General features: G+C 50.6%; 1 protein-coding gene across 1 annotated transcript in view; it reads right to left on the bottom strand.

The window, feature by feature from the left end:
• The window catches only part of ZIM2 (zinc finger imprinted 2), a 129,286-nt gene extending 104,891 nt beyond the window's left edge, over nucleotides 1–24,395 (bottom strand). Inside the window, 10 exon segments of the mRNA XM_059904439.1 lie at nucleotides 1,062–1,154; nucleotides 1,874–1,976; nucleotides 5,695–5,804; nucleotides 5,887–6,015; nucleotides 6,698–6,781; nucleotides 7,307–7,786; nucleotides 8,954–9,049; nucleotides 10,204–10,282; nucleotides 20,621–20,691; nucleotides 24,199–24,395. Coding sequence (XP_059760422.1) covers nucleotides 1,062–1,154; nucleotides 1,874–1,976; nucleotides 5,695–5,804; nucleotides 5,887–6,015; nucleotides 6,698–6,781; nucleotides 7,307–7,700 — 913 coding nt within the window. The 5' untranslated portion in view covers nucleotides 7,701–7,786; nucleotides 8,954–9,049; nucleotides 10,204–10,282; nucleotides 20,621–20,691; nucleotides 24,199–24,395.
• Nucleotides 24,396–27,013: the final 2,618 nt, after the last annotated feature.

The following is a 27,013-nucleotide window of genomic DNA, read 5'->3' as shown; positions in this document are numbered from 1 at the left end:
GAACTATGAAGGAAGGTCTCCTTGCACACCTTGCACTCGTAGAATTTATCTTTCCCGTATATCTTCTGGAGCTCACTGAAGGTTGGGCTGGGCATGAAGGGCTCCTCGCACTCCTCGTCCTTACACCTCGCAAGGCAATCTCTAGCGTGAGCTTTCCGATGCTCGGCCAGGGCGGCGCTCTTACTGAAGGGTTCCCCACACTCCTTACATTCAAAGCGTTTCCCTCCGGTCTGCCTTTTCTGAACCTCACTGACGGCCACACTATGAAGAAAGGACTCGCCGTACTCGTACAGGTTCTCCCTGGTGTGCGTGATCTGATGCTCCACAAACCCTGAAATCACGCTGAAGGACCTCCCGCACTCATCACACACATAGGGCGTCGCCCCAAAGTCGAAGGGCTGCGACTGGGGGACGGGCGGCGCGCTAAGGCTGCTCCCACTCGCGGCCTTCCTCACCTCGCTGCGCTCAAAGGGCCGCTTCCTTGCACCACCTCTCCGACCGTGCGCGGAGCCCTTCCCGTCTGTGTCAAAATGATAGCGCCTTTTTCTCTCAAGAACTCTCTTTCTGGAAACAAGGTTTGAGTTCAGATTAAAGCCTCCCCCCCCCAAGGCATTCCCTTCGTGGCCCCTCTCCTGAATCACCGACTCCCTCTTGTTGAATGGAACTTCCTTCCAGGCACTGTCTGGCCTCCTGGGGAACCTCTGCAGCCGATCGCTAGGTTCCCTTGCCCTTCCCGATTTGGAGTTGCGCGAAACGTCCTTGATGAACTTTTCCATTATCACCCCGTGGGAAGATTCATCTTCACAGATCCCCCGCCGATGGGCTGACTTTTTGGTTTCAGGCATAGTTTTCAGACCTGAAAAGAAATCCCAAATGTAAGTGCTCCCTCGTCCCTGTACTTGTGCAAAGTAACACTGGGACCTCCGTGATGGTGGTGTGAAGACAAACTGTAAAATGCTTGTATTTCTGTGCATCAATTGTGTATCATCATGTAACAGTGTGTACGGACGGCTGCCATCTCACTGGTGCAAGCGCCACTCCGCAGGGCCTCGCGCGCTCACCTCGACTGGTGCTCGGGTAGGCACTTCTCTTGGACCTTGACGAGTGGCCCTGGGTCATGTGCGAGTGGCCGTCGTCCTCGGCAAGCTGAACCCCTGTCCAGAGGAAGAACACAACATCTCACACTCGAGTTGGGGACCAAGACTCATCACTATCAATGATGTCTGTCTTTCTCTCGGCCACGAAGTGTGAATGGGCCCATATCCAAGCCCTGTCATGTCTTCTACTTGCAGTCTCATTTCCTTAGTATTCATTCCTTAGCCTCTGCTGGTCTGAACTTTAGTTAATTCTCCTGACTCCACCTAGAAGTTTGCACAAAGACCTCCGAGTGCCTTCTAAATTCAGTGCGTTCTTTTCAGTCTTCCCCTTCTCGTAACCACCTCCTCAGTCCTGACATCCTTTCACTGGGCTTCCTGGCTCTCCTCCTACTCGTGCCTGTTTTCCCCACTTGTTCTCCAAACACGGGAGCTCCTCAAGGCTCCACTGCCCACACAACACTCCTGCAGAGCCAACCGCCTACTAGGACCTGAGCCAGATGTCTTCCAGGGGAATCCAAACTGGAACTTGGGACCCCATTCGAAATATTTAAGTTTCCAGGGTCAGCACCCTTGGGGGCAAGAGTCGTCTCCTGGGCTCCCTGACCCCACACCATACACTCTTCCCCCAAAGCCAGAGGATTGGTAAAACACAGCCTCATCGTTTACGCCTCTGCTGGCAGCCGCTCAAGGGCCTCCGACCCCCCGAGTCCACACACGCTGCGGACCCCGACTCCCTGCGGCAGCCTGCGGGGCCGGGCCGGGGGCGCAGCGCTCACCCAGCGAGAGCAGCTTCCGGTAGTTCTCCATGTTGTCCTGAACCGGGTTCTGGGGCTTCCGGTCCTCAGTGAGGGCCACCACATCCTGGTACGACACTGCATCCTGCAACAGCAAATGCACACCTCTCCTCAGGGGAGCTCACCCCCGTGGGCGACAAGGACAGGACGACGCTGGCGGCACGGCAGCCACACACGCGCGCGCACACGGTGTGCAGCAAGTGCCCACACCACTCGGGGTTCCGAATGACCCAAGTCAGGTTCTACCAGGGACCTACTTGGCACCTACCTTGGTGCTACACTCTGAGGAAGCTCCCAAAGACGGAGGACACATATTCCTTGCCCTCGTGCAGCTTATCATTTGTTTGGAGAGAAACAATCAGAGAACAGTAAACAATAAAGTGGGGTGCAGAGAGTCAGTGCTAAGCGGCTTTAGCAGGGGGACAGCTCAGGGTGGGCTGGGACGGTGAGCAAAGACCGCAGAGGCCGTGGGTGGGGTGCTAAGTGGTGGTGGGACTCCGGCCCGGATGGGGGTGGGGTGGGAAGCTTCAACAGGCTCAGTGTCAACCGCACACAGCGTTTCCAGACACCTGGTCAGCAGAGTGACCAGCCTCCATCCCCAGGCCCGCTGTGTCCTGTGTCCACCTCCGCCGTACACTGTGGCTACTCCGTGGGCCCTTCTAGGTATGGACAAGTTCCGAAGAACCCGGGGGTGACCTTAAGCACGGAGCACCTTCCTCTCCCAGCTGCCTCCTCTGCTTCGATGCACACTCCCCTGCAAAGCATCTTAGGAGTCCCCACATCACGCGGGAAAGCCTCCCGCACAGGACCTCACAGGACCTCTTCTCACTGCCGCACTAGAACGTCACTAGTTTCGGGGAGTCGTGGTCCCAGGGAGCCTGGAGACAGACTCAAGGAGCAAGGTGGAGCCGTGGGAAGCCCTCAGGCTGTGGGGCCAGAGAAGATTCCAGGGTCAAAGGAGCTTATGCACCGTTTACGACCGAGCAACCCTGGGAGCAGACGTCTTTCCAAACCTCAGGTCCTTCATCTATGAAACGGAGAGAAGGGCATCAGCCTGCCCTGTAGCACTGTGGGAGTGGATGTCCTGCGATGTGATTTGTTGTTTAAGCATGGAGAAAAATGGTGTAAAGGAAATGTAAATTGTTGTCACTACTGAACTATTATGTAAAGATATTTTGATATTAAATTTGCTACAGTTCTGGGAAGTGGCACAGATATCACAGCCATGCGCAAATGCAGCAAAAAAAAAAAAAAAAAAAAGACAATCAGGTGCATCGCCTACTGAAAAAGATAAACAGGCACAGGCACTGGGGTTTAAGAGGAAAGCCTCATTTGTAATACAACTGCCAATGTGCAGTGATTAGAAAGCAAAAAACCACCACCAAAACTAAGCAGAACTTCAAAAATGAAAACTCTTACAAGGCCAGGGCTGACGATTTTTAGGACAACACACTACAAAAGATCAGGAAGCACTCACTGCAAAACCGCCTGGTCCCACCACCGGCCAGAAAGCTAGACTGCACCCTTTCTGGTGGGAGCCCATCTCCTCCCGTCAGTCTCCTCCCGTCAGAGGGCGGCTCCCCAGAGCGGGCACCCCGCTGTGCTCGGGGGCGACAGTGCCTCCATCCTAAGGCCTCAGCCCTGGATTATTGCAACGCAGGAAAAGCCCGCTGGGAGCACAGATGTATTTGCGGTGGGAGAGGGAGGGAACCAGAACTCCTAACTTGGGGGCTGCCAGAGAGCAGATGAGGTCAAGAACCCGGGGGACTGTGGGTGCCAGAAGGACACCATCCCTGGTGCTAACAGACCCCAAAGGGCAATGGCAAAAGGGGAGGGGCATTTTTCATATCTTTCTCTCCGTGTGCCTAATCTGAGTAACATAAATGTAACATATGTTAAATTTTGGACTACGTTGTCGCTAGGAAAGAAAAATGCTGCTTTGACTTAAATTAAGTTGACCTATTCAAGTGGGTAGCCCTAAGCAGTTGTTTTCTTTGCATCTGTGATCAACCACGGATCTAAGGTGGCACAAGCCGCCACCACGCTCCCCGTGACAGATGCTGTCCAGAGAACAGCACCCACACTGCTGCATCCTCACATGACCTACACACACGAACAATGCATGCTGAAGGAAGATGAGAACGTTGTTTGTTATTTCTATGACACCAAGGTAGGAGGAACCAGTGGCTCCCAGACCTCTGGACCACACACAGGGGACCAACGCTTTCCAGTAGCGAGGACGGGCATTTGAAAAGCAAAATAAGACAATCTCACTGCCAATCTGCTATCACCTTCATTTCATAAGAGTACTTTAACACCCCCAAATAAGGACACCCGCAGTTCCTGTTTTCCCTGAAGATGAGTGAACGCTTGGTCCCAGGCTCACAGAGCAGTTAACTGGAAACCACTGACGTTCATCACTTCGTGGGGGCAAATGCACACTAAAAAGGTTTCTTCTTCAAAGTTTCTACAATTTAATGTTTTTATCTGGATTCCTAAAATTCGGTCAATTTGGTTTCTCCAAGTAAGAAACCAAAATTAGTGACAAACTAAGTGTGTCCCACACACAGGGGCCTCTCCCTGGGACAAGGTCATAAGGCACATCTGGAGCACCGGGGTCACCTCCGACCCTGCCCACCCTCCACATCCCCTCCCCCGTCGGTACTGCTGCCGCAGAAGCTCTGCTTTCAGTAACGGGATGCCATCCCTCTCCTTCTCACACACCTGCGCATTCTGGCTTGCCTCCAGGACACAGGACAAATGACAAGGGTTTTCCGGGTAGAATTCAGAGCCCTCTGTCACCTGACCCCACCTTTCAAACCCCACCCCAGGGAGCACCGTTACCGCATCTCGGGGCACTGGGGAGAGACTGCACCTCTGCCCTTGCATTCCACACACTCTGGCTTTCATCTGGTGCCGCTTCGGGGCTTGCGCCGGGCTCTCCTGAACACCTGGGATCCCCCGCCCCAGGCGGCACCTGGCCAGCTGCTTCTGTCCCTGTGACAGTCCGCTACCCTGGCTCCTCCTTAAGAGCGAGCTGGATGCCAGCGTCAGGCACAGCACCTCTCTCTACAGAGACTCCCCGCATGCTTGCTGAACACCCTCCTGTTACGAGACAGGAGGCTCCCAGGACGGGCCCCGCCTGGTCACCCCCGCGCGCCCAGGGCCGCGGGCCCCGCCCCTTCCTCCACGCTGCCATGTCACACGTGACCCTCTCTCTCAAGGCCATTGATGCCCACAGCGCCTCCCTCGTGCCAGGCATCGCGCTGCGCACTCTGTACCTACGTGTGACTCTCACCCATTCCTCACAACAGCCCGCCCACTTCACAGACGAGGAAACCAAGGCTTGGCTTCGCTAATGGTCTGAGGCTGCACAGCTAGCAGGTGACAGGGCCGGGCTCCAGACCCAGCTCTTCCCGGCCCCGGGGCCCTCTGCTCTCCCCCCTAGTCTGCTCCGTGGAGGTGCAACCTTCCTGGCTCCCTACTGAGGACGAGAAACCCCTGCCGGGTCGATGGGCTTCCCTGGCCCAGGAGGAGCAGCCGCTGCGGCCGGCCCACCACATGGCACCAACGCTGCGCGGAGAAGCGCTCCTCTGACCCCGTGGATGAACGAGAAAACAGGCAGCAGTTCCCCAGCCACCAGTCACCCCTGGGAACAGGCCAGGCTCCTGGGGAGTCGCTGGGGCTCTCCCCAACCCAGGCAGGATTCTAGTGGGCAGATAACTCAGCCTCTCGGAAAAGAAAGGCCTCTCTGCCATGAAATGAAGACAGCCTTCCCAGAATGAGAGGAGACCTCAGCCTACCTGCGACCTCGTCTCGTAATCCATCACAGAGCCCCGACGTTTGTGCTCTCTTTCCTTTGCAAAAGCCACTTTCTCCATCAGAGGAAGGGAAAGATCCCGCTGCTGAAACCCTGCAAGACAAGAGGCGTCATGCCGGAACAAGGCACCGTCAACCCGCCACGCGCACGGGGGAGCAGTCGGAGGAGGACCTACTGCTCCTGGGGCTCCGGGCGTACGGCCAGCGGGCGCGGGACTCCAGGTCCCTGCTTCTGCCCCTGCGCTGCTCCCGCTCCCGGGCTCGCTCCCAGTCTCCGTCCCAGTCCTGGGCCCAGTCCCGGCCACCTGAGGAAGCAGACATTTCAGGAGCTGACCACGTGCCCGGACACGTGTGCGCTCACACGCCTTTGGAAGGGATGCTAGGAGACGGATCCCAAACCGGGGTCCCAAGTGCAACCCGACACCCGGGCCCCGGACCACTGTTTCTGGGGGCCTCGCCTAGGTGGGCCTGGTCTCAGTCAGGGCCAACGCTGAGCTGAGGGGCTGGCTCCCCCTTCAGGCTCTCCTGGTCTCCCAGCTCCCACGTGGTCAGGTCCACGTTCGGAAGAACGGACTGCAGGCCCTCCACCGCCTCGCTTACCCCGGTCAGTCTTAACGTGCACGTAACTTTACCCCAAAGAAATGAAACACCCACCTGCCCCAAAAGCAACGCTCCTTCAAAAAGTTCACCGAAGAACCTTTAACAAATAAAACAGCTTTGGAGGCAAAGGGGTGATGAACTCTGCCCCTCCTGGGAGGCTGTGGACACAACCTGAAACAGCCTACTGCAAATTTCACACAGCTTTAAACGTTTTCTCTCATCGTTAAGAGAAACAGTTATATTTCACTCCACACACGTGTCTGCTTTGATGTAAGAACGACTCCTTCCATCCTCACTTGAGTTCCTTCCCCCTCTGACCTCTGAGCAGCAGCCCTGCCCCAGGGCAGTCCTGCGCGGCCTGGACGGCGCAGCGACCGGGCTACTCACCGCAGCAGGCGGCGTGGGGCGGCGGGGACTCTGCTGCCTTCCGGCTCATGCTGCCTTCGCTGTGGGCGTCACTGCTGCTGTCGTCTGAGAGGGCACCACACATGACTTAAGGTCTCAGCCGTGCTCGCCGGTCCCCTCTAAGTAGCCCCCCCCAGGTGGCCCCCGCCCCTTGCTGCAGCGGTCAGACCCTCTCGCCCCTCCCTTCCGCCCCTGCTGGGCAGGAATGAGGCTGTGACCCTCCCGATGGCAGTGGCAAGTACGACCTGCTGGGGTGCCCCCTGCCCCCGCCCCGGTTCCACAGAGGGGAGCCTGGGCCGGGTCGCGGTGTGTGCAGGCTCCCTTCCTATCGGAGGCCCACGGTCTCCTTCCCTCTCGCATCCTAACCAGGAGGGAGTCTGCTCCCCGGGGACACGGGGCACCGGCCCTCATTAGGCTGTCACAGCTGGGGAGGGAGGTCCAACTGGCACGTCGTGGGCAGCAAGGCCGGGAGGCCACCTATGTCCTATGGCAGGGCAGTCCCCCACCCCCCGCGAAGAGGATGATCGGCCTGGAACATCAGGGGCGCTGTGCGGGGCACCCCAGGGAGCTCCGCCTTCCTCTTCCGCTCACCTTCCGGTTCGTACATCTCCTTGTAATCTTCCAGCAGAGTAACGAGCTTCTCGCAGTTGTCCGGCTTTTTTGCACGCACCCAAGGCTTGATCTTTTCTGGAAGGATGGTCAGGTACTGCTCGAGGACCAAGAGCTCGATAATCTCCTCCTTGGTGCGAGTCTCCGGCTGCAACCAATCGAGGCAGAGGTTTCGGAGTTTGAGCAGGGTCTTCCGAGGCCCGACAAATTCCACGTAGAGGAAGTTCCGAAACCTCTGATGAAAGAATTCAGAGTCAGTGGCGGCTTCTCCTATGGCGGCATCCGGCTCCTGAGACAAGTCACTGTCTAGCTCACACAGATTTGGGGCCCAAGACCTCTTGGGTTTGGTGGCAGACAAGTACTTTGGAGGCAGCATCTCTCTAAGGACAATTTTCACTGGAGGAACCCAACATGAGTCAACAGGAAAGACGCGGCAGCCTGGGACAGTCAGTACTCAGGGACCTGCGGATCGTAAGGAGACATACACATGTCCCAGAAGTCGAGGACCAGGCAGCAGTGTGGGGCTGCCCGACAAGGGCACCAACAATGCTTTGTGAACAGGCCAAGGGCAGAAGAGAGGCACCAAACCCCAACACACAGACACATGCACAGGCAGGCGTTCCAAGCACCACGCACACCCGTGTGAGGCGTGAGCTCTGCTACTAACCGGCTCTGACCCCCGGCCACTCGGTCCCTGTCCTGCAGTCTGTCCCCTTATCTCCAAAATGGGACCAACAGAGCTACAGCCCTTCTACAACTGTGAGGCTTTAAGAAGCCAATACCCCTGAAAGGCCTAAGCACCCAGCACACGGCACACGGGGATGCCCCAGGTGCTGGCCATTACTAAAAAGGGAGGTCGATATTTTTTCTTAGCAAAAACGGGAAGGGGGTCGTGAGGGGCTCAATCCTGCCATTTCTGAGCATTTCTTCCCCTAACGTGGCTGTTAAAACAGCATACAACACGTGAAAGGTAGAAGACCACATAAAAATGTTAAAAGTGCTCAGCTCTGGGTAATGCGAATGCAAGTGCTCTTAATAATTTCTCTGAACCCGTGCTGCTGTTAAGTTAAAATTCAATGAAATTAAAAGTTCAGCTCCTCTGTCACACCAGCTACATTCCAAGCGCCAGTGGCTACCCTACGGCACAACACGGAACATCTCCCTCGTGGGGGAAAGTTCTATTGGCCAGAGTGGCTGGACAGCGCCTGAGTTTGCAGGAAAGCTCAGGACTCCTGCGGCAGCAGTGCCCACCCTTCTGAGGAGTGTCTGCCCCACAGCCCAGCCCTGGGCTCGTGCTAACACCACTGCCTCTGGGAGCCTTCCTGAGACTCACTTCCTCTACTAGTGTTCCAAGCACTTGCTGCATTTACTCTTAAATATTTGAGCTCACTTGCCTATGCCCCCACTGTAAACTCTGGTAAAGGGATGAGAGACGAACTTTTCCATCACTGGAAAAGTCAGGTATCGACACTGATAGAGCAGGTTGAAAATAATGTACGCAAACCCATTTTAAAATTGGTTTTAGACACAGGCATGCATTCTTATTACAGGCCTGCAGACGCACAGTGCAGTTTCTGGGTTAAGCTCTGCGGCACTGTTTCCAAAAGAACACCCTGGCATGTCACTTACCCTCACCTGCCCACTCTTCTACCAGCCCCTTGCCGGTATTCCCGACAAACAGGCATGGGGAGCGCTGGGAGGTATCTGCGGAGCTCTCTTACAGGGCTGCCTATCACAGAGGGGGATGGTTAAATGAAGTACCCGTGAGTCCACAGAAACCCTACACAGGTGATGAACACCTAGGATTCACACCAATGGCGAGAATGTGATCAAGCGACCATCAGGCTTCTTCACACCCCTGCACACCCTCCTGCTTTGATCAATCTTGTCAAGTATCTAGCCTGCCTCCACAGAACCAGCTTTCTACTCTGATAATCCTCTGTATCATTTATTTCCTTACTTGTCTGTATTTTAGTATCTGCCCCCTCCCTTCTTAAGAAAACTTTTTAGACCAAGTATAAAAGCTGATTTTCCATCTTCCTTTTGTTCTCACGTGACCAACTAAGGCTATACGTTTCCCTTCACCTGAACCGTTTTAGCTGCATGTGGTTCCTATTAGGTAGCCTTGTTATTAGTGGTCAGCCACAACTGGAGCAAGAAAGTAGGCAATACAGGAAGGAAATTTAGGTTTGGGTGAATTAACTTACCTGACAGTTTTGTACTTCTGGCTTTACTTCCAGAGAAGAACAAAACCACATGCAGCAAAAATTCTTTTTTGTTTTAAAAGGAAAAACCAATAAGTTAAAAAAAATTTTTTTTTTTAATGTCTAAAGAGAAAACAACAGTTGTTTCAATTATTCAGTCTCAAAGTAGCCTTCATCATTTGGGCATGATTCAGTGCAGGGGACTCTCTCCAGGCAATGGTGGGCTCCGCTCCGCCCCGTGGAAACTGCCCTCCCACTCTCTCTGCAGCGTCCCCTGGAGCTTCAGAACCAACCACACAGATGCACCTCCATTCGGAGACCCTGGAGACCCTGCCACTCCCGCCCTGCCTGCCCTGCTCTCCTCGATGACAGACAGGACACTAGGTAACACCCTGCTGGGCAGCGGAAAGAAAGGGCAAGCGTCCGGGCTCTGGAGAGCTGGTGAGACAGCTGGGACGAGAGAACACAGTCGAGTTCACCCAGCAACTGGCGAAGAGGGACTGCCGTGACAAGAGCAGGGCCCTCAAAAGCCAGCAGGCCTGTGCGGGACAGAGGGGCGGGCAGGGAGCCCAAGCCTGCTCTGGGGCATCCACTTCCAGAGAGAACTCCGGTCCCCTAGGTGACAGCAGCCCCACCTCTCAGAGGCCACACGACACCCTCGGGTATGTAAATCACCTGTTTGGGAATAGGATCCTTTCTGGAACTTCAGAACAAGTGTTCTTATCCACAGGAACAGAGTCAAAATGCCAGGGACCTGCAGACATTTTAAAGAAATACATGGACAAATAAACGTGGAAGAAATGTAAAGAGTGTCAGAGAATTCACTCTCCAAACGGCTGTGGACTGAGAGAGCATTGGGGGTGAGGCCTTATATACCATATTCAAGAAAAGGCCCATTCCCATGTCATATAAACCAACCAGAGACAGGAAGCAGAAAGCTTTCAAATTTTCTTTATGAAACCAGAATAATTAAAACATCTAAGACACAGAGAGCACTAGCAAACTGCAGACCAAACTCACTTACAAAAGCAGACATAACAGTCTCAACACTATGACTAACGAACATCATTCTACAGAGTTTCAGCCAATTACAAGAAAATCTGAGGCATGAACAAAGATATAAAATTATCACTCTGTTATGTAAGACCGTCCAACTCAAATACTGCAAATCAGTGGAAACAGACCTTATAATAGGAATAATAATTTAGTAAGAAACCCATTTATACCAGACTCCCTAAATATGTACTGACAATAACCAATTTGAGAAAATGGGAAGAACTCCATTGTAAAAATACAAAAGATTTAATAGAAGAAGACAGCACCCATAGGAACAAACTTATACATGATATAGCAATAGAAAAAGCAATAACCAGAGAGACACAGGATAATCATGGGAGATACATGGATCTAGCATATGAAAGCTCTAAATACCCCCCCAAATTAACCTATACTACCTAGTGGAATTTCAAAGAATATAAATGTTGGGGAACTTGACAATGGTTCTAAAGTTGACCTGGAAGAATTTCACTTGGATCGATATTTTGAAAGTTCATACATCAAAAGGCCAACAAACCACACACAAAAAAGAAGTATCTTAATATAATCTCAGGGTTAAGAAAGTTCTTTTCTAGTATGATGCCTAAAGGCAGAAAGAGGACATAAAAGTAACAAATGATGTTCCTGTCTATACCACCAAAGCCAAAGCAATAATTTAACCACCTAATAAAACACCAAAAAAGACAAAAAGACGGATTCACTTAAGAATTGTAATATAAGTTTACTGTATGTACACAACTGAGTATGTAGAACTCTATGAAAGTGGCACTAAAAAATAGTAAGGAATGTATATAGATTACTTCAATAAATAATAACGGTAATAGGAGATCTAGCCAATCATTCACTTGCGGAAAAAGGTCATAACATATATGAAAATGCTAAAACTAAAATCAAAATAAAATAAATAAAAGATTAATTTTTATAATTCTGTAGCAGGGACGGGATCTTCTAACCTGACAATAAAATTCGAAAACAGGGACAACTTTGACTTTGTATACATACTTCTCTAATCACATTAATTTTTCTTCCCACTAGGCATGTGTTTGAAGCATAAAGCACCAGTAGGTAAAAACTATACTTAAGAACTGTAGGCTTAAAAAGTTTGATAAGGAAGCAACAATTTTGCTAAGAAAATATAAATATTTGGCAAACCTGACTCAGGAAGCAGAGGAAAATCTAGGGAAGAAATTTAAAAAGATGAAATGATCAAAGGAGCAACTTCCCATAAAATTTCCATGAGCGAAGTATTTACCATGTTATAAAAACCCTTTCAGAGCACAGAAAAGAGATGGAGGACTTCCTGCTCATTGATAATATGACCATGTGAACACCCATAAATATCCTGTCACAAGGTAGATGCCAACTTCTATGCTGAAAATTCACCTATTCCTTTTCTCAAGAAATTCAGGACTAGAGTCAACAAATGTGATCTTTGTTAAACGTGCTCAAGATTTTCTGACCAGGCCAACGAAACAGCCCTTGGTCATCAAGGGCGTTGAAAAAGAAAAGATTTTTAATAGAAAAACCTGAAAAACAGTTGGACCTTACCTACTCCTTCCCACAATGGCAGAGGAAATTCATTTGAGAGTAAGAAAGGGCCTTGGGAACAGAATAATCATAAAGATAGATAACATATATGTCGTGTGAAGAAAAAACTGGCATATACATATCCTGCAAATTTTATAAAGGGCAAATCGGTTACTTATCAAAATTAAAAAATGTAATATCCTGTCCTATTAATTCTACTTCTATGAATCTATCCCAGAGATATCTAATGACATATGTGCAAGAATATATTCATTGAAGTACTGTTATGACAATGGACAAAATATGGTATGTTTATATTATGATTATGAAACCTTTTAAAATAATGAGGCAATTGTAAATAAATGGGTATGAGACGACCTCTAAGGTAGTTAAGTGCAAAATGGGACACACCAATGTGCATAGCATTCTAAGGAACTATAAAAACAGATGTCATTTACTTAGACGATTTCTGGAAGGACACAGAAGAGACTATTAATAGTGATTAATAGTGATTGCCCCTGGGGAAGGGAACTGGGGGCCAGGGAAAGAAGGGCGACTTAACTTTTTCGTTGTATATTCCCCTTTTGTTTTTTGTTTTTATTTATTTATTTTTATCATGACATGTATTACCTAGTCAAAAAAATAAATTCACAAAACAAAACAATAAACAAAAGCACTAGTGGAGGCCTTTCGAGACTGTGCTGCCCACTGAGTGGGTGCTGGCAGCACGACCACCTTAACGCTGAGGGGTCTCCCTCGCTCCCTGCCCACCACCCCGCCCCACCCCACCCCCACCCTGGTCTGAGTCCAAGGTCACACCCTAAACTGGCCGTTTGCAGACGATATGATAGGCAATTTAGAAAACCCCAAAGAATCAACTTTGAAACTCCTCAGACCCAAGAAGTACTTAGGGAAACTGCAGCTCCAAGCTGAAATAGCCCTCACAACTCTAGCAACTATTAGTACATAAATGCAATGCCATTCCCTATCCTGGCGATTCCACTTCTGAACTCGAACTGACAGACCTATGTGCCCATGAGCAGAGAGACACAGTTCACAAGGGTGTTCAGAGAAGCACTGCTTACAACAGTAAAGAACAGGGACAGGCAGAAAGCTCGAGCAGATTCAATGGCAGAGACCACTGACTGCTACGCAACAGAGGCGAAAATAAAACCGGTACACATTTCCCACACTATAAAAACCAATCAAAATAAAAGCAAACCAGAAAAGGAGGGGGAAAAATATTTTGCAACATAGATGACAGTTAATAGGTCTTAGAAAGCAGTGAGAAAAAAGTAAGTGGCTCAACATGAAAATAAAGAACATTAATACACAGTTCATAAAATTAGTGATAAGAGCCAATATCTACATCAGAAATCAAAGAAATGTAAAATATCATAGTGAACACTTTTTACGCTTACCAAATGGGAAACTATTTCAAAATAAAGATCAGTGTTGGTGGGAAGCCGGCTGGTACAAGTGTGAATCCTATTTCTGGATATCATTTTGGCATATATCTAAAAAACATTAACAATGCCTATTCCTTTTGAAACAGCAAGTCTCCACTTAAGGACAAAGACAGTCAAGTAGATAAAAATATAAGTTAAAAAAAAAAAAAAGCTACAAAGTCAGCTGCCCACCACCACTAAGTCCTTGTACGTACATCTACTCTCAAATATGTTGTAGCAGTGATGGCAGGTGACATCACGTCACCCAAGGAGCACATCTGGGAACGTGCTATTATGCAATGGCGGTCCTAACACAGGGCAGATCCCTGCACAGCAACCAGAGGCAAAGCAGGGAAAGGAAACACTGGTCAACGTTCTCCTACAGGGTTACCTGACTGCAGGTGGCCCCTCAGGAGGAGCCGAGTGACCCAGCCCTCAGCCCCGACTCACCCTGTCCTCCGCTGGCAGCCCAAAGGGCACCCAGGAGTGAGGCCAGGTGCTGAGTTAGCACCTGCCAGGGCCCCATACTCACCTCACCCTTGGGAAGACCCAGGGGAACTCCTGTGACAGCGACTCTGGCCAATCGAAAGCATAACTGCTCTGCCCACTTCGCCCCCACTTCCCCAGTCCAGCTTCTGCCTCCATGGCAACAGCCATGCCTACCACTGAAGAGGACAGAAGATATGTGTCGGGGGTGGCCGAGAGGAAGAAAGCATCAGGGAAGAGTCATCCACGGGCTTGCCTGGCACGACCAAAGGCAGTGTTGAGGCTGAGGGGGGACGCCTGTCCAAGGACGGCCCAGAAAGGCCATCACAGAATCAAGATGTGCTGGGGGACGCACAGCCCAACAGAGAAAGGGAGCACCTGTACTTACGCCAGGCCGCAAAGTCCCTGAGGCAAGGACTACGTCGCCTTTCTCATCACTGTATTGTTACCTTCACAGGACTGGCACGTAGAGGGTGTTCCAATAAACTGTGTGTTTGGGTTTTTTTCTACTTAGATGCAAAAACATTTAAATCCAATCTAGAAAAGTCTAAATAGTAGCCCTTGACCATGAAAGGCTATTCCAGGAATACAAGGATGATATCCCAATAGGGTAGGCTGTTATATAAGGGATTAGAGGGGGAGGGGATTCCTCGAGCACTGTTGCACGTTACAGAGCATCTGCAAACCTCAACCTTTCCTTGTATGTCCCTCGCAAAGAGTAAGACTAGGAGACCATCCAAACACAATAAAGACTTATCTCAAGTGCAAGCAAGCATTAAACACTAAAGGTAGGGAAGCCCTCCACCATACCCACCATTCAGTACTATTTTGGAAGTCCTAGCTAATGCAACTGATTAAAAAAGAAGTGAAAGGTATAGATGTGGAAAAAGCATTATTTTGAATTCAAAACCTTGTCAGTTAATACAGCAAGAAAAAAAATTCCAGGAATAGCGAAATAAATAAACCAATTCTCATTAATAAATTCAGTGAAGTATTTGCAACTCCAAATAAAATTTTTTTAATGTACAGAAGGACACAGAGCAGGTCCTAAATAAATGAAGACATATGTTTTTGCACAGGACCATGAAAATTGTTGTCAATTCTCCCTTGAGTATAGGTTAAAATCCAACAAAATGTGGGAGCTTTGACAAACTGAGAATCCAGTTTCGCCAGAAGACTAAATGTACAGAAATATCAAGACAATTCTGAACAAGAAGGTATGTGTGCAGCAAGGGTGGGGGATTGTCTGTAAAGTGACCCAAACATATGAGAACATAAAGTATTCTTTCCAACACAAGGATGGGGGTGCCATGACAAATACACTGATGGAACATAATACACTCCAGAATCTGACTCGTGTGAAAGTATATACACATGTGGGAATTTAGTTTATAGTAAAGGAAGACTTTTAAATCAAGAAAAGTTATTAACTGTTTAAATACTAACTAGGAACTTCCTTAGGAGTAAATGATAAAGGGTCATTTTAAGGAAAGTGGCAAGAAGAGACAGCCAACACTTCCATTTCTGACCAGCTATTCGAGTACGGATTTCTAAGAAGGTTGGAGCAGGCCTCTGTCTGACATTAGGAAAGACCAATAACATCAGTGCCGGTGTCTGGCCTCTCCTCCAAGAAATTCGGTATTTCATCTCTAGAAGGCAAAGGCCACTAAGGCCAATGACAAACATACTTTGTTCTCAGAAAAATAAATCATTGCCCTCAAAAGACAGCATTCCTCCAAAATTTCATCATGCAAGAAGAAATGAAAACAGATAAAATCTTTAAGAAAATGTCATGTAACATTAAGTCATGTTGCCAAGAAACTTTGTAGCTTTATTTTCTGATTACAAACATACAAGACAGTACAACATTCAAACATTACAGATTATCCAACGTAGAAACTGCAAGCCACATCCATTGATCACATTTGTTCCTATACTAAACCTTTTAAAGTCTGTACATATAACATCTTTTTACCAAAATGAGATCATACCAGGAGTTCTGTGTGTATTTTTAAACCCAGTAATTTTTGATAGACATCTTTCCAACCAGTACATATAGATTTATATCATTCTTTCTAAAGGCCACAGTCTTCCATTCTACGGATATACCAGTTTATTTACATTTGATGGAAATGACCAATGTAAAAAATGTTTAAAGCATTAAATGAAAATACAAGGGCATAAAATTATACAGCATGTGTGGCATTCTTACTGCAAATATACTCATTTATATGTACACAGAAAACAATGAGGAAGTCCACACAACGGAATAAAATGAAGTTTTAGAAAGCAAAGCTGCAGATGGAGATGTATTTATACAGAAGTTATTGTAGATGTTGTTAAATAGCTGCACAGTATTACGTTCACACACACAGAAACACGCATATAATGGAGACTGTAAACGTGATGGGCACGTGATATGAGCTCGCCAGATGGCACGCCACGCACTCCCCCACAACCAAATATTACTGCCTAACACCCCACATACTTCACTCTGGTAGCCTGAGTTTGAAGTATTAGTGAATTGGGCATGATCTCATTTACGTAAAAAAAAACACACAAAAAACAAAAAACTACATAGGTACTTAAACGTATGGAAGTACATACAAAACCAAACTGGAAGAAAACTTCCATAAAAACTTGTATGAAGACCATGCGTAAAGCGGGGAAAACCGAAAAAATAAATGATTAATAAAAGATACTTCATTTTGCATTTCAACTTAGAATGTCATTTTAAGTTCACCATCAGAAAAAAAAAACTGAATATAAATTTGGAAGTTCAGCTGCTGTCTGTCCGTCCTCTTCTCTGTGCCAGTCACCGCGCATCTGCACCCCCGCCCCTGCGTGGCTCCCCCTCTCCGACCACTCACAGTGCTCCCGTGGAGTCCTCCACTCCCCACACACAGCCTTTGGGCCAGAGCACCACTGCAGGGGCGCCACACCTAGACCCCGACCTCACTGCCAGCTGTCCTCTCGGTCTCACTGTTCACACGCAATTCTGGCCACGTGGCAAACCCATCAGCTTTGTGTCCGGGCCTGGAGGTGGGCTCTCACACACCCTAGTTACTGAAGCTCCCACATCTCCCTCCACACTGTCTCTGCAGCACGAGTCCCAGCGTGAGTCAAGTAGTAGCCAAGGGCAGGATTTTAAAAGTCAAATGTCTGACCACGTTCAGAGGACGGGGACGCACAGGGACCCAGCCTGACTCTGGTCATAGGGGCCAAGGGAGGCCACCAACTCCAAGGAGAGGGAAGGAGAGGAGACAAACAAGGACAGTTGGTCAGAAAAAGGTCTCACCCTCCACACCCGGCAGAGGGGCTTACGGGGTTCCAGCTGTTCTTCAACCTCCAAAGACCTGTTCTTCAATACACGGGACGTCTAAGCATGAAACGTGTGCGTCGTAAGCACTGCATGCAGCTAGTTTCGGGCAAGAGCTAGCCTCCAACCACAGGGCAGTGGTCCCGCCTGCTGGACGAGTGCTGCCACTGTGGTCCGTGTGGAGGTGTTCATGCCATTCTGAGTATTTTACAGCCCTTTACTTCTATTTCATAAAAATGCATAGAAAACAAAAGCACGGTCTCACAATTAATTCATCTGAAACGAAGATGGAAGTCATCAGGCACCCCTGCCACAAGTGGGGGGGGGGTCTTTGGCCTCAATCGAAGGATCAGTGGGTCAAGTGTTCAACTGAACTGGGAGGAACTAGTGGTGGCTGGAAATGTGGCTGGATGTGTGAGGAGAGGTAAAGAAACTCTGTGGCCCCCTGTGTGACCTCAGGTTCCCCAGATCCCACCAGGAGTGAGAGAAGCTCATGGTCTCTTCTCCAAGCCCGTTTCTACTTACTTAATTTGGTGCCTCATCACGGTGCACCTAGATTCAGCCCCTCTCTCATTCTACCTACCTCATTAAAGGGGGCTGGAATTGAGAACTTTAAAGTCACGAACCGAGGAAGTTACTTTCTTCGCTTCTCAGGGACAGCAGGGTGTGCGGTCTCTTCTCTGCTCGTTTGCTCCTTTCTCCTGCCTCTTTCTGCAGACCGACATTCTCTCCTTCAGCACCATGTGGAGGAAAGTGCTGTCCCAGCCTGGGCCCGCCTCACCTCCCGGCTCAGGTACCCAACACTGGCAGCTGGGCCAGCCCGTGCCTCTGCTCACCCCCCACGCCGACATTACGAGTGCACACTACAGCTCGATGCCTTCTAGGGTGTGGTTCTCAAGCCTGGGGTGCCTGGGAGAAATGCACCAGCCTTTCCGGGGTGGGTATTTAGGAGGTCTGTGGCTCCCCAGGAAACAGCCATCCAGGAAGCACGCCAGGAGCCGTACTTTGAGAACCACTGCTCTAGGCTGATGCGTCCAGTCTGGTCCAGTCAACCATGAACAGGTACATGTGGACAACAGAGGCTGTTTGGGTAACAATTTCACAGGGGGATGTGAGCATGAAGTAAACCACCACTACCCCTACCATACCAGCCGTGACTCCACCCTCGGGACTCCCAGGTGGCTCCTCGCAGACAATCGCCACGCCGCCCTGGGCTTGCCTCCATTATATAAACTGAGCACTTACCACTCTGCAGCAAAAGTTCCTTATTGCTGTCCATTCTGGAGGAATTTCCCCAAAAATTTCAAAGAAGAGGAAACAGTAACTAAGAGTTTAGTTTTATGGTCAGCCCCCAAATGATTCAAGAAAAAGAGTTACTTTAAAGAGATAAAACCTCTTCTGTGCCAGTAGGACATATCCGACCAATATTTACATCAGTAACTGGCTGATCAGATTTTTTTTTTTTAAAGGGGTGAGGGCATGAAAAGGCAGACCACAAAGCATGGTTCATTTAACCATCTATAGGAGAGCGCATGCTACTCTGGTCAGACCTAATGTGAATGGAGACTGGGGAGGGCGGGGGCTGCAGCAAAGGGGCTTCTGGTGTCCTGGTGACCCTAGCAAGAGCTTCACTGCAACCAGATGGTATCCCCAGGCGACCTCACAGGCCAGGGCTCCCAGAGCTTTTCCACATCCTCTCATTCTGATTCTATACTCACCAAGTGAGCTCTCACTATGGCTTCCTTTCCCATGTAGGTCTGCCTACAGGGAGAGAATGTGCTGGTCATGCGTACTTTTGAATATCTGGGTTCCGGAGGCAGTGCTCTCCCACCATAAATCTATTACCAAAATTGAGAAAACAGGAACGTCGTATTTGGTCACACTATTTTCTGACATAAACCAATAATTCATTATGGCTTAGCTTCGTTAACGTTGATCTACTGATGTAACATGAGTCCTCAGATGAAGTAGGGCCTCTGAGTCTCCAAAGACTTGAGCGCCAGACACTGGACCGCTGTCTGGAGCATTCACCAAGGCCAGAAAAAACCAACCCACCCCCGGGGGCTCATTGGGACAGCATGTTAGTCTTTCCCTGGGTGGTAATATGCCATCAGCATGGCCACCAATCTTGGTAAGCATGTTTTCCTACTCTCCACTTAATTGGAGTTCTCATTCAATAGAGACTGAGACCAGGGATTATGTCACTCACTTTCGGAGACCCGAAGTCCAGCATGATCATGTCCCAGATTAGGCACAGTATCAATGCTTGCTGACGGAATGAGCAATATTTGGCTATTTTGCTCACTTCCCCCCATGATATGATTCACTGAGTATGGTCTGAATCAGTCGGCAAACCGTGAACAAAGAGTACAAGCCCTACTGAGTCCCTTTCTTCAGTACCTCTCTCAGATCCATCCAATTCATTTATCCCTCTTCTGTGACCCTAACCCAAGCCACCATCTCTCACCCAGATCCGAGGTGGTCTTCCTGGACCCACTGTTTCTACCCTCCCCTTCTGAACCCTGCAACCAGATGATATTTTTAAAACACAAATCTGATTATCATGGTGCTGCCATGGTTAGGTACCTCCGTGGCTTCCCATGGTGCTTCAGATCAAGCCCAATTACCTACCATGGATTGCAAAGTCTTTCACAGTGCAGCCCCACTTTACCTTTTTCTCACCTCAAACACCACTCTTTTCTTTCCTTTGTTCTAGGCTTCTAGCCTAGACTAGATCCTGGACTCCTAGCTCCCTTAAGACTGCTCTTCTCACGACATACTACCATCCACCACGCTTCAGGGCTCAGCCTTAATGTCCCTCGCTTTCTCAGGGAGACCCTACATGGCCTCTCCCAGATTTAGTTAACTGCCTGAAGTGAACGTTCTCTTTCAAAGGCATGAATCACACAATTATTTTTTCAATGTCTTTCATTACCCAAAAGACTATGAGCTCCAGGAAAACACTTCCTTTTCCACTTGGGGCCATGTTTGATAGATGAATCAATGAATTTCTCATGTTTCTTTATTCACCCAATAAGAAAAAAAGGGCACGCCTGAAGGAGTAGCTGAATGTTGCGAAGACCAAGGAGAATTTGGTGAACACATGATCTACCAGAAGAGCCTGTGCATTCTCAGAGCACACAGGGTGCTCGTGTGGCCATACGGAACACGTGTACAGTAGGAAAGTGTCAGGTTGAGGAAGGATGTGCTCACTCCAAGGATGGGTGTGGCACTGTGAGGAGGGAATTCAGCTCACCTGGACACCGCCACCTAGCGTTTGGATCTAGTCCCTCTTCCTCTTGCAAGTCGTCTCAGAGGAGGGTAAAGCTGGGGAAGGAAAAGAAAATGTGAGACACTGAACTTACTTCCCAATTACTGAATTTCCCAGGCTGGAAATGACCCCACACAGCTGCATCTTTACCTCCTACAGTGGTAGAGGTAAAATGAGACCAAGAAGAACAGCTTTTCCTCCCAGGGTGGAAGGACCCTTGGCATTGCTCACTGGGGTGTATGTTGTACCCTGGCTATAATCATAGCTGTTTTCCAGTGAGGTTATGTCAGTCGTGTGCAAGCCAATCTCTGAGTGTCTCAGAAACTTCTCTAATAAGCAGAGCAAAACAGTAAAGACTTGGGATTGAGAAATCCTATTTAAGACCCCAATCTCCCACTTATTAGCTATGCTGCAATGGCCATCCCTCTAAAGGCAAGGGACACACACTGCAAGTACAAATTGGAGGGAAAAAATGGCTAAGAAGGTAGTATTATTTACTGCTAATTACGTGCCTCATACAGTGCTTATTAGCACCTTACTTTTAGCATCTCTGTTAATTCCCACCACAACATTATTTTCTACTTATTTCACACACAAAAAAGCAGAGGCTCAGAGAACTCAACCTCAGAACTCATGGCAATTACAGATCAACTAACGTCATTTTGGAAAACAGTACATCTACAGACATTTTTCATGGAAACCTTGTGGAATAATGATATAGGCACCCCTTAGAAAGGTGAGTAAAACTCCAGTTCTGCCATGCGATAGCCAGTGATGAAATGCCAGAAATTTTACTGTGCTGTACCCCTAAGTAGCATGAAAGACTAGCTTATATTACAATCTTAATGCTATTAGCATCAACATTACCAGTAGATAATGGTATCATTATTTAACCTTACACAATAGTTGAGGTTGTCAACATGATCCCCGTGGACAACACTACGTTTCAAGTCCCACTGTGCCTCAAAGCATACGTTCAATCAATCAGAGGCCCCTAGGGGACGCACCTTCAAGACTATGGCTCTGGTTTATGTTAACGCTATCAGTCATGAGCGGATATATAACTAGGTCCCGCCCACAAACAAGGAATCCAGGGCTGCTCCCTCTCGCCCCGCCCCTCCCCGTTGGGGCCACCCCTCCCAGCCCCGTCCCACCTGCCAGACCCTCCTCCGTCCCATCATTTCTCACGCCACGCCTCCCTCATAACCATCTGCGCTCCGCATTCTCCAGGCTGTCTACGGGCTTGGGGCCTTTTCCTTCACGTCACCTCCCACCGCCCTCACAGCCTGCCACCCTCTCCTCCGCCTTCTCACTTAGATCCCCCCCTTCCCCAAATCTATTAAAATTCCCACTTTCCTATGTGACCCCCGGCCATGCGCAGTTAAAACCCATCCCACAGTTCCAGGGACAAAGCTCTGCACGCCCTCCAAGGAACACGGTGCCGTCGCGCGGCCGCCAAGATGTGCCGCAGCGGCAAGCAGCGGTCCACCTGGAGCCTGTGCAGCAGAGACGGCGGGGTGGGTTCCGTCTCCCAGGACGCCATACACAGCCTGCCCCGCAGTCCTACTGGCACTCAATAGGGTGCATGCGCAGCAAGCAAAGGACGCAGGGCTCCGCAGCCCCGGCCTCAGGCCCGCCCCCTGTAGCCGGCCCAGTGTCAGTCAAGATGGCTCCTGCGCAGTAGGCCTCGGCCACCACCTGTCGGCAGGCAGAGCACTAGGTGGGCAAGGGTCTGCAGCCCCTCCCTCTGGCTGCCCCTGTAGTACCACCGTTATTCAAGATGGCGCCTGCACAGTAAGCTTCAGCTACCACCCCTAGGCCAAAGTACACAGCGCTACATGGGAAATGGTCTGCAGTCCCCCGTTAGTCACACAAAGCATAAAAGCCCCTCCCTTGGGCCCACCCCAGCAGACAGCCCCGCTGTCATTCAAGACGGCGCCTCCACAGTAAGCCTCGCTCGCCACCTGTCAGTCAACAAACAGCACTAGAGCGGACACGGCTCTGCAGCCCACCCTCGGCCCGCCCCCTGCAGCCCACCCTCGGCCCGCCCCCTGCAGCCCCACAGTCGTTCAAGATGGCGCCTGCGCAGTAAGCCTTGGTGCCACCTGACGGCCAACAAACAGCGCTAGAGTGGGCAGGGCTCTGCAGCCCCTCCCCCGGCCCGCCCCCTGCAGCTCCGCCCTCATTCATTACAGCGCCTGCACAATAAGCCTCGGCGCCACCTGTCGGCCAACAAGCACAGGATCAGAGTGGGCAGGACTCTGCAGCGCTGTCGGTCCTCAAAGACGGCCCGCGGCCCCACCCCCTCAGCCCAGTTGACAGGGCACCTGCGAAACACGGCTGCGCGGCACCCCCCGCTCCAGCCCACCCCCCCAGCCAAAAGATGCTGCCAGAAACATCCCAAGGTGAAAGCACTCCAGGAAGGCAACGACAGGGGAAGGGGTGATGCTCTGCAACCCCCAAACCAACCAAAGAGAAACAGCGGGCACAATGACAGCCCGTAGCCCTGTCCCTCAGGACAGACAGCTCTCCAGCAACAACAGTGTCGGCAAACTCTGGGCCACATGGACCCAGCCGATGAAACAGCCCCCCAGTCACCAGCCGTCGCCCAATCTCGTCAGACCTCAAAACCTACGCTAGTCAGGGTGGCACGTCGCGGCAAGCGTCCGCGGCAAGCGTCCGCAGCAAGCATCGGCAGCCAGGCCCGTGACCAGCAAAGAAAGTGTGAGGTAGCTTGACCCCCGCAGCCTTCAATCACGGCAAAGAACAGAGGCACCGCTGCCCTCAGTCCCGCCCCTGCGGCCAGCCAGCCGACACCAGGCCGCGCATGCGCAGCGAGCCTCAGCCGCCCCCATCAAAGATGGCGCCGAGGTAGGCGGGGCTCAACCAGTCGATCTCTTCTGAGACCTGCAGTCAAGACAGCCCTTGGCCCCACCCCAGCCCGCACCAACCAATCAGAACAACGCCTGCGCAGCCACTCTTATCCGACAATCAAACGTGACGCCAGGGTGGGCGGGCCCGCAGTCTGTCACCGCCCAGAGAAAAACATCCCGCAGGCACGACGGCCCTCGGCCCCGCCCCTCAGCTCCTCCCACCGCCACTGCGGCAAGCAAGCCCCGCCCCCAAAGACCGGCAAGGATGCAGGACGGCCGGAGGGGACCTGGCCAATCTGGGACCCTGTAGGATGGGGTGTCCTCTGCAGCCCCCCGACCAAGCCGAGGAAACGGGAGGGCGGGGCGCGGGGGGGGGCGGCGCGCTGAGCCTTCCCTCGCTCGTTAGGGATAGCCTGCCACTTCTCCGGCACCCACCCCAGCGGACTGCGCTGACAGGAGCCCGCGGCCTTCCCGCCCCCTGCCCAGGACGGCCAGCCATCCCTGTCCCCCACTACGCCCAGGAAAGGTGGCACGGGAGCCCCCACCGCAGACTCCGGCCGGCAGCGCGAAATGGCGCTGCTGCGGCAAGCGCGGCAGCCCCCGCCCGCTGATCAGGGTCCCGAACCTGCGGCGTCCCATCCCCGCGCACCGTCCAGATGCGGAGGTGCGGGCTGAGGCGGCCGGACTCACCTCGCTACACCGCACCTCAAGGCACCGCCCCGCCCCAGGCCAACAGGTCGGCCACGGCGCAGCCCGCGCACAGTCTAGTGCCCCCACACGGCCCCGGGCACCCGGCGGCGCCACCAGCCCACGGTGGACATGTCCACTCTTCCGCTCCGGCCTCGTCCTCCCGTGGCTCCCGGCGTCTGCACCGAGCCCCGGCCCGCGACTCCTTGTCAGGCTCTCCGCAGAGGCGGGGCCCCGGCGCGGGCAAATCAGCGGCAGCGCTACGCGCCCTGGGCCCCTCGCCACGCCCCCAAGCCCTGCCAATCAGGCCGCGGTTGCCGTGGCGACGGCTTGGCGCGAAGGCAGGAGGCTGACGTCAACGGAGCCAACGCTAGGGGCCCTGAGGAAGGGTCTGGAAAAGGGGGAGGGGGAGTGGGTGTGCGACCCCCAAACAAAGAAGGGGGGGTGACGCGGAGAAAGGCCCGCTAACGACTCCCAAACGCAAAACCTCTGAAGAAAAAGAAAAAAAAAACCCCCATACATTTGTCTAAGAAAATGAAAATCCGGCGGACAAAAATATGTATGTTGAAGTTAAAGACAAACGAGAAAGTGGGAGACGAGACTTTTCCGCTTGGGACACATGAAAGACACGGGGCTAACTCCCTAATAAACGAAGACCTCTTGGAAATCAATACGGTAAAGACCAAACCAAGCCAGAAAAATGGGCAAAAAGGGAGGAAACTGGCAATTCACAGGAAAATACAAATGGCTGACAGACCTACGGGACAAAACTCACGACCTGACTCCCAAAGAAACGTAAAAGCGAGAGCCCGGACCAGCACAGTTTAGCGGACGCTCTCCTGAGGCGGCCTCGCGCGCCGCCGCCTGGGACAGGCTGGGTCAGTTCCCCCCGTGGTCCACCCAGACCGTCGGCCGTGCGGGGCACACAGACGCGTGAGGAAACCCGTGTGCGGCGGGAAACGACGAGGTAGCGCCGCTCGGGACGAACGAGGGCCGAGGACTCAACAGAGTTATTCAAGCACTCAAGTGGCCGAAGTTTGTAGACACGACCCGGTAAGTGTTTTCATTTGTTCGTTAAGGATGAACACACACGCAGGTAAAACCTCTGGGAAAGCGTACAAGACACTGTTAGCCGGTTACCTCTAGGGAAAAGGGATGAGGGGAAGGAAGATGGAGGAGGGATTTTTCCCGTCTCCAGTCCATGCTGTTGGAATCTCCTGGCCAGAAATATGCATTTCTTTCCCAGTAGTAGAATCAATGAATTACAAAAAGCTCACTGATGCACCCTTTGATCCAACCATTCCACTCTCCAGGAGCTAAGGGAAACGAACTAAGCTAAGAGGTACGAAAGATTATATGCAGGCATATTCACGTAGCATCATTTTTTATTAGAAAAATGTACTCTGTGGAAGAATTAAATTGTATTCTGGCAAAGCCATACACTGCAATTTTATGTGGCCAATTAAAATGTAAGATTTTAATTTTAAAGGAAAAGATTCATAAGATACAGTTATTTACAAAAAGCAGGTTACCTAAGCACAAAGAACATGATACCCAAATTAAAATTTTATACTTAATAAGTATAAATATTTATAAATCAGTGGTTGCTGGGTACATTAAGAACTACTGGCTTTTGGGGTGGGGGATGTTTGAAACTCCCCAAGTCTTCAGCAGCCTCTTCTCACCCAGCAGTGCCACATAAACATAAAATCTGAATGAAAACATCGTGTTTGCTCTGTACCTTTGAAAAGTATTCCCCAGGAGCTTCTATAGAAATTCTAGAGGCACCACTAGAAGTGAATGTGGTACTACCCTTAGGTCAGAGGTTTTCAAATCTGGCCACACATTAGGATCCCCTGGGGGAGCTGTCAAACATTGCAGGTGCCCAGGGTCCCAGAGAGGTGTTTGTTTTGGAGCTCCTCAGGGGATCCTAAAGTCTGGTTATGGTTTAGGAGGTGATTTTAATGCAATCTAGGGACCCCATCCCCTCTCTCCTTCTCAAAGACCTCTATCTGCAACACAGATTTTTCTCTGGATCCCAGGTCGTTCATTCCCATCAGATACCACATGCTCTCAGAGCTTCTCCAGCTACTACCCCTTTTCTCAGCACTCCCTCCCTCTGCCCACCAAAAAAGCCCTCTTGACAGAGTGGTCTTCTGTCACCGACTCAACAGCCTTACCGCACATTCTCTCCCCCTGGCATGCCACACGGGCTTCCATCCTTTCCACACCCCTGAAACTGCTTGGCAATTTCAGCAGTTCTCCATGTGGCTAGGAAACTTGTTCTTAATCTCACTTGATCTTTCAGTAACACTCAACATCCTCATTAAAACAAACAATGATAACAAAAACTATCTTATTTTCAGAGACACTATACTGCCCTGGTTTTCCCCCCATGTCCTCTTAGCTGGCTTCTGCTTTGTTCAACCTCCCAAGGCTCAGAACTCAGTCACTAGCCTTCTCCATCAACGTCTACTCCCTAGGTAGCAGTCTCACCTAGCCGTATGGTTTAAATAGCACCTGCATGCCAACAGCTCCCTCTGCCCCAGAACTCTCCACAGAAGCCCAGTCTCATATATCCAACTATCTGCTTAACAGCCGACTGTTCTACCAGGATGCCTAATAGGCAACTCAAAACATTGAAAACAAATAGTAATTTCCCTTTTCCCCGTTTCCATAAACAGCACCAGTTGCAGTAGCCAAAAATCTCGCAATTGTTCTCGATTCCCCTTTCCCTTACCATCAACATCCAATTCGTCAGCAAGTCCTGCTGACTCTACATCCAAGATACATCCCAAATTTGTCCCGTTTTTCCTCT

The sequence above is a fragment of the Balaenoptera ricei genome, chromosome 19 (genome assembly GCF_028023285.1).
Source record: "Balaenoptera ricei isolate mBalRic1 chromosome 19, mBalRic1.hap2, whole genome shotgun sequence".
NCBI lineage: Eukaryota > Metazoa > Chordata > Mammalia > Artiodactyla > Balaenopteridae > Balaenoptera > Balaenoptera ricei.
Note: the sequence above shows the minus strand (reverse complement) of the source record. Positions and strands in the feature narration are given on the sequence as shown.